This window comes from Beta vulgaris, chromosome 7, assembly GCF_026745355.1.
Source record: "Beta vulgaris subsp. vulgaris cultivar EL10 chromosome 7, EL10.2, whole genome shotgun sequence".
Taxonomy (NCBI): domain Eukaryota; kingdom Viridiplantae; phylum Streptophyta; class Magnoliopsida; order Caryophyllales; family Amaranthaceae; genus Beta; species Beta vulgaris.
The window spans coordinates 5,108,403-5,117,157 of NC_079208.1; the positions used below are offsets into that span (position 1 = coordinate 5,108,403).

General features: G+C 31.5%; 1 protein-coding gene across 1 annotated transcript; it reads right to left on the minus strand.

The window, feature by feature from the left end:
- Positions 1–5,919: 5,919 nt before the first annotated feature.
- LOC125491759 (uncharacterized) lies at positions 5,920–6,267 on the minus strand. The gene has a single exon (XM_048633848.1). The coding sequence runs from the start codon at positions 6,265–6,267 to the stop codon at positions 5,920–5,922; it is 348 nt and encodes a 115-aa protein (XP_048489805.1).
- Between the last annotated feature and the right edge of the window lie 2,488 nt (positions 6,268–8,755).

Below are 8,755 nucleotides of genomic sequence, written 5' to 3' on the forward strand. Positions count from 1 at the left end.
CTTATTAAATGATTATATTACCCTTACTTTTCAATTACATCAATTTCGTCTAAATTTTTAAAATAATAATGGGTAATCAATCAAAATATTTGCCATTTTTAAAAACTACTATTAGACTAAATTTAAATTTTAGGTTAAAAAAAATAATAGACTAAAAAATTTTACATGAAAAACAAAGATAAAAATTCATTTAAGAATATCAAAATCTTTCATGAAAAAAAATTGCGAAAATAAAAAATCAGCAATATATTTCCACAGCATTATAGTCATGTAAAGAAATGATCATTTTAATGGTTTATATAATTTCAATTTGTGTAAGTCAATTACATAGAGGATAATAAGGTCAAATCAAGAACTTATCTGAACTTATTTTTGGTGAAAATAACTTCTAATAAGTTAAAGAAAACATAGCCTTTGTTAAAAAAACTGTCAATTTAAACTGTTATATGAGTTATTTTTGCATGTATTGCGTGCATGTAAAACTAGTTACGACATTACGAAATATCATAATGAAAAATTTATCATCGCCCGCATTGCGTGGTTAAAAAAGCTAGTGGTATATAAACAAAAGTTCTGAGTGCATAATAAGATAAGAACTAGTTATTAGGCCCAGGCTATTCCTCGGGTAAGAAAAAATTTCATTTATTAATATAATACTTTATGATAATAACAACAAATACAAGTTAGCCTAGTGGTTAAGACTTTAGTATATGTACTTGAGGTCTCAGGATCAAACCCTATACTACGCAATTTCTAAATTTTTTTATTGTACATAGATTACATGAACTAAAACTCCCTACTGTAGTGGTCAACACTGTTCTTCAAATGTATCATCCATACATAATTAATTTTAATGAACATGCAAATTTATTTATTTTTATTGATGCAAGGGTTATGTTTAATAACATTAACTAATTACAACACATATTTGTAATTTTGTGGAAACATGGATCACTAAGAGATGTTAGATGAGATGCTGATTCTTTGAAAATCCTTACATAAGGTAAGGGGTTCGAGCCCAGGCTTCAGCATATTTATTTTTAAATAATGACCGCTTGACTTTGTTGGTTAACAGACACGTGGCAAAATTCTGGTGGCCAGAGGAGGAAGCCACGTGGCGCATCGACGTTGTTACGCATACTTTTTAATATATTTGTATAGATATTACTCTTCGATTAAGACAAAAAGAGTATCTATTAGAATAGCTGCTCTGAATACTAGCCTATTGGTTTCAAACAAAATCTCCAAGAATTAAAGACCCATCAAGAATAAGATAGCCATATCTTTGATCTCATCTTGGACCTTACAACTAAATTAAAAATACTTCCAAGACCTACTAATAAGTGTTTTAGGTGTTTGTAGAGTATAGGTCAATGCTTAGCATATGTAAATAGATTGTCACAACTCCCTAGTCACTGTCATTTTTTGTTATTCCACGTAAGTTATGGGTTTTGTGCATAAACCCCATTAAAATTAGTTACTCCACCCACTTCAGTCCAACATGTTTGATACAATTATTATCATAATCATTCATAATTTCACAAAACTGTGCTCAATTATTTACATAATATACTTGTATATTACAATATTACAGTGAGACTGCCAGCTTACAAGTTCAACAACTATATCACGTCAAAAGATTAGATCGCCTACATAGCCGTATATGATTTGAGAACTGAGATCATCTACGTGATACGGTGGTGCCGACGTGTCGTCACCCATGACATATAATAACTTCACAAGTAAACGAATCTTAACTAACATAATTAATAAATATTTTTTCAACCCCATAAAAGACCTGTTTAATGCATCCTCAAAACATAGGGTTCTGCAATAATACGTAGTTTGAGTTTTCCCGGTTAACTGGTACAGACAGTACAATAATATGACAGGGTAGGATGTATTAGATATATGAGCAGAGTCAGCGATCATTTATAGCCTCAATTTTAAAGAGTTCAAACTATATTTTATTTTCGTATTTTATAGGTTCTTTGAGTTAAGATGCAAAATACATTTGTTAATCCAAAATTTTTGCGCCTAATTTATATATTTTTTTCTTCATATTTCTAGTTTTATCCTTGGTTTATCTTTACTATATATTCTTGTAAATCTATGTTGTTTGCATGTCTCCTTGCTAAAAATGAAAATAACATTGGAGTATTTAAGAAAGTTAATTCATTTTTCAACCATTTTTAATAAAAAAATTAAATTAGTTATTAATAATACAAAATTAGAGATCCGTTTTATATCTCTATGGTAATGGGGCCCGTATTTAATGCATGGTACAGGGCCCCTAAATTGTATGAGACGTCCCTAAATGATATGTCCGGGATTACGTACTTTGTTAGGGTTCGGCCTAATCCCATAGAAAGGATGTATTTAGATTATCTCTATTATATAAGGGAAGGGGGGAGCAATGGTGTCCTCTTTTGAAATGCCTATTTTGCCCCCTTCTCTTTCTAAATTACAAAAGGAAAAATGTGAAAATCATAATCCACACTAAAAAAAAACTACCGAAAATTAATTTACAACACTCACTCACAAATCACTTAAAAGAAGAAAGTTTACAAATCACTCATACAATTGAGAAAATCACATTATTAAAATCACGCAAATCACTCAAATAATCAGGAAACTTTATTAAAACTTAAATTTAGCATACAAACTAAAACTAATAACCTAGAACGTCAATACATACAAAAACATTTACAAAAATTTACTTACAAATCACTATTCTCAAGAACCATTCACAATTAATGGTGGGTCATGATAAAAAAAAATAGAGGTATATTTGTAGTGAAATTGAAATTTAGAAGTTAGACAAGGAAAGAAATTATTTACTTTCTTATAGTGTTCCCTATATATAATGAAACTTTTACATATATTTGGACCTATCTTTTTCTATTATATAATATTGATTAATTATCAAGGTAAAAAGGTTTATGTAAAATATCATTCAAGAATTAAAGTACAACATATCTCTATTATATAAGGGAAGAGGAGAGCTATGGTGTCCCCGAATGAAGAGACTATGTTACCCCCTTCCCATTCTAAATTACAAATTCACTTACATATCAAAAGGGGCTTCAAACAAAAATACAAAAAATATAATTATAACAATTGCGATACTGACAAGTCAACTAAAAAAATTGCATAATTTACGTTATGCAAATCACTAATTAAAAATTAGAAAATTTTACAAAAACTTAAAAATTCACTTACAAACTACAACCTATGTAAAATTGACTTGAAATCAAAGTGTCCACTTTCTTTACAATTTATGAAGTATTGTACTTAATTCAAAAATCAACTAAAAAATTATAATATTAGAAATCATATATAAATTCAATAAAATTTCTATTTTGTTCATAGAATTTAACTTTGAAAAGTACAAAAAAAAAATAAACAAAATGATTGGTGAAAGACTTAAGTGACGGAAACTAAACCAATCAAATTTTGCAACTAAAAACAATTATACTTCGTATGTCTAATGTCCAAATTTTGACTCTTATGTCGAAGAAAATCAATTTTTTCTGTTTCGAAAAAAAATGCAAGCACGCATCGCGTGCAAAAAATTCTAGTTTTTTTAATAAGGTAAGGAGAAATATTGACAAGTTGGGGAGAATAAAGGAGACCCTAACTTGTCAAGGGTGAGAATCGATCCCAAGACCTCTTGAAATCGGGAGAAAAGCTCTAACCACTAGGCTATCGCATACTCTCATGTATTTAGGTTATGCTCTCTCCACGGAAATAAGGTGATGTAGTTTAAATTATAAATTTTGTTATAGTGAGGTTTGACCTAGGCCCATGAAAGAGTTCTATTTATTTAGGCTATGTTCTCTCCACCTGATCAAATTAGGTAATGTTGTTTGAATGTATTGAGTTCTGAACTGATCTGGTCATGTCTAAAATTTTCAGGTCTAATCTAGCACCCAATTCTAAAAATTATGTTGACCATAATCTGACGCTACTTTACAAGAAAAAATATATAATCATGTAAGATCTTATTAAATTTGTCTGAACATGTATATTTCAAAAAATTGATTTTCTTAATATTTACTAATATGGAACTGAGTTTCCTCCCTCCATTTTTATTTATTAAAGACATTTTGTCCAACAAATTAAAGACATTTTGTCCAACAAGACATTTTGACCTTGGACACTATGAAGTAATTCCTATTTTTTAAAATACTTGGCACACTTCTCTCGACACGGTGGTCAATGCATTTCTTTGGCCACTGATAACTCTAATTCCATACAACTAGAAATTATAAGAAGTTAATATTTGAAAGTATATGTTGAGTCAGGTCTAATAAAATCTCACATGACTTTTTTTTTTCCTTACATAGATTTTACAAAATACGATCAAAGGAAGATGTGTGAATAGTGAAAAAGTCAAAGTGTGATAAGCATTTTGAAACGGATTAACTAACTTACACTTTGACCATCCGTTACTACTTGTTCATATGAAAAAATGAAGTTATTGTTTTATATATCTGTGTTTCTTTTTTTCAAAATTTCAACTTTTTTTTAAATTTTTCTCATGTCCAATAAAAGGCGTTTATGGCCAAAAATGTTACATCGACAAAGTGTTATTGATTTGGTTGACAAAAGGCCAAAATGTTATTTGATTTGGTTGACAAAATGCCAAATTGTACGTTTGCAATTTGCTTTGCTTTGTCCCGGACCACAATAAACGGAACACTTAAGGCGACAATTGAACAAATAACATAAAAAAAACAAGTGTTTTGTTATAGAAGTTTTTTTTTTTAGAGGATTGTGTTATAGAAGTTCAATATATATAAATGTATAGCTAAATAATTATTAAAACAATGAACTCTTTTTGTTTTTTTTTTATTTTTAATCTTTTTGAGAGAAAATTAATCAAAATATGAAGAACATTTTAAAATGGAGATATTATGAGTTTAATATTTAAAATTAAAATTTAAAAGGTTCATTCTATACTTATTATACAATAATGTAAATATGTAATGTAGTCAAGGGAAAATAAAAACAACTAATCGGTGCATATAATCATCGTTTGTACATTACTTATATTGCAGAATCATGACAATTTCATTAAAACACGGATCCAAAATCTTAATCGATAATATATAAAAGTGACAAGTTAAAATCCCTTAAAAAAGAGCTTACGAAAAGAATATAATCGAACTCCGGATTTTGTAAGATAATCTTGCAGCTGGTCGGTCGCTAGAAATCCCGAAAGTGCTCCATTGTCTAAGGAAATATAGAATGGCCTTAAGTGCTTCTCCTTCTAAATAATTGAGTATAATGATTAATTCATTATTATAAAGTATTAAGAGTCAAGACTATGGACCATCAAATAATGAAGAAAATTTCCAGGTTTACTATAAGTGGGTTGGATTTTTCTTTTTTAAAGGATGAAAAGGAATATGTAATTTATTCCTTAGGGTGAACCAGCATCCTGCATCCCCATATACCTTTTTTTTAAAGGTAAGAAAAGAATATTAGGCGACCCTCTTTGCGAGGGGAATACCTAATGTGTCGGATACAAGAATGGAAGAGAGAGAAGTGTTATTACAGTAAGGAGAAATATCAAAACTAGACTGTTAGACACGAGTTCATTCATGGTACACCCGGCCCGGGTGTACCATGAGCATGGTACACCCAGGGGTATTTTTGTAATAAATTAGAACTTCGGATGCTCATTTGACACCAAATTTGCTCATATGGATATTTCGCTCATTTACTCATTTGCACATTTTGCTCATTTTGTAATAAAAGTGTTTGCTCATTTTCTTGAATGAGTAGAAATGTTTGCTCATTTGTTCATTTGTTCATTTTGCTCATTTGCTCATTCGCTTATTTTGCTCATATGGAGAAAATAATTTTGGGTGTACCATGAGCATGGTACACCCAGGTGTACTATAAATATTCTCAACTAGACACTACTAGGTGCCCTACATTGGCTATCAAATCAGCAGCACGATTTGCTTCCCTAAACACATGTCTGATTTGGTAAGAGGCAAAATGAGTGAGCATGAGCTTACAGTCAGCAATAATATTGGCAATCTTCCACTGAGTAGAGCAAATATTATTAAAGGCGTTGATGACCAAGAGGTTATCCCCTTCAATGATGATATTGCGAAGACCCGAATGCAGAGCTAGCTTGATACCTTGTTGCAGCGCAGTGGCTTCTGCAATGAGAACTGAACTGTGGCCAAGATTGAAAGCTTTGGCGTGAAGAAGATGGCCTTCATGATTACGGATGAGGACACCAGCCATTGCCCCCAGACCACGAACAAAACCATCGAAGTTCAATTTGTAGAAAGAATGAGGTGGAGGATCCCAACCTACAAGAGTAGCCAAGGGATGGGGGTGAGGGAAAGGGGGTAGTGCTCCTCTAAGAGGAGATCCAATAGCTTGACAAAAATCCACTTGTAAGCGGCACTTCCATTCTTATGAGCAAATTTGGCTCGGTGAATGATACATTGTTGGCACCAATTTTCATTGTTGAACCGAAAATTACATAATTTCTCTCTTTCCAAACGCTCCAGAAAATGAAGATGCACTTCGGCAAGGTATGATGAGCATTGAAATCCTACAAGAAGTCTGTTGTATAATATGAGCACTATAAGAGGGGGGGTGAATTATAGTGAGAGAATAAGCTATACTTTTTGCGGAATTAAACGTAAACTTGGGAACGAACAATGGAACACGAGAGATTTAGCGAGGAAAAACTTCCTATGCCTAGTAGGAAGAAACAACCTCGCTCGACCACAAGGGATTTTAAACAACTTTCCACTATAATAGGCCAAAACAACTCTGATTACAACCTATTACTTTTCTCTCTATTCTCAACTTAAGTCACTCAACTCAAGTTCCCAACGACAGTTCCCACAACTGACGTTCCTCTCAAACTTCACTCGAAGTTCCTTTCTCTTTCTCTTTCTCTTGCTTCACTCAAAGCTTCTCACACTTACAAGAGTTCACTCAAACCCTTTTCTCAAAAATACACTTTGTAAAACAATGGAAGAGTAATAAACTCGATTAATGTAAGTATGAATTCTCTTAAGGAAAAGGCACTGACTCTTTTAGATAACTTAAGACAAATTAGCTAAGTCAGACACACTTTGTTCAAATGAATTAGGTGCCTATTTATAGACAATTAAGACAAGACATGTTCTCCACTAATTAAACCATTATCACATGATCTCCATGATTTTAATTAATTAATTAATTAAATTAAATTAATTATCACATGTCATGTAAAACATCCACTAATCCACTACTTCACTCCATAAGGGAAGCAATAACATATTACGTGGTTTTACAAAACTTGGAGAATAATTAAACTCATTTAATTTAATTAAATACTTGGAGGATAATTAACTAAGCCACTAAATCCACTAACTACAAAAACGTGTAGCAGTATCTTTAGGCGTGTAATCCAGTTTTTAGGAAATAAAATAATTTATTTACTTTAGCTAGTTTTTAGGAAAAATATCTTTTTAAAATATCTTTAATAAAATCGAAAAACAATTTTATATTTAAAAACCGAAACATTTTAAAAACCGGAAAGATATTTATTTTTGAAAACAAAATCTTTTAAATAAAATATAAAAGATAAAAGATAAAAAGATAAGATTTGAAAATCGGTTAATTAAAATCAGAAAATCTTTTTAAAATCTTTTCCTAACAAACTTAAACTAAATTCCTAAAATAGTGGATCTTAGTTAAAACAAACCTAAAAACTCTAACTAACATATTAGGCGCACACTTAGAGTTAGGCGCACAACTTTAGAGTCTCTTAGGTGTTCCTAAATCAGTTTTAAGTCTTGTTCCCTAACCTTGTTTCTATAGTGCCAGGTCTGTTCCTTTCATGGGAACAGAACCAAGTTCCTTTGAGAATTCACTACGAACTTAATTAAGCTATTACTCAACCTTAACATGGATAATAAATACACCCTAATGTATTCTAATCTTCATTCCATGCTTGATTCTTCATCTCTCGAACATCTTTACTTCGATCTTGATTAATTCTCCGTTTTAATCTTCAATCAAGTATTCTCTTAGCTCGAGCATGAATTACCTTGCAACAACATAAATAAAATATACTATGTCTTTTGTGGTTAGGTCATCTTCAAAACTCAAGGGTCAACAAAGTCTAAAGTGGAGGGGAAGGACAATGCTGGTGGTGCGCACTAAGACTTAATCTCCGCAAGATGCCAAATATTTTGGGAGTTTGGGGAATCAAAATACAAGTGGTCAATAGTTTGAGGTTGCGAATTACAATGAGGACACACATTTGTTGGCAAGATTTTCCTATTAAACATGGTAGCTCTGACAGCTAGGCTATTGTGGCAGAGTTGCCAAACAAATAGTTGTAATTTGGGAGGAATATCCAACTTCCAAATCCAATTAAAAGGCCATGGAGGTCTTTCAGGCAAATCATGAGCTAACCAAGTAGCAGATTTTACTGAAAAATCACCACTTGAAGTAGGGCCTAGATTGGGACATTAGGGATGTCATTGATGGGAAGGGGAATGTCCTTGATTTTGAAAAGCAGGTGATGTGGCAAAATGGGAGCTAATTTTTTGAGATCCATGCTCTAAAGTAATGACTTGGGCGTAGTATAAGCATGTACATCTAAGGTGACTTTTTGTTCATTTACTCAGCTGAATTATTATTTTATTAATTTTATTAATCCTCCTAGAATGAGGAATGATCTAAAATATAGTTTTGGATATACGATATTTATAGTGCACCTGTA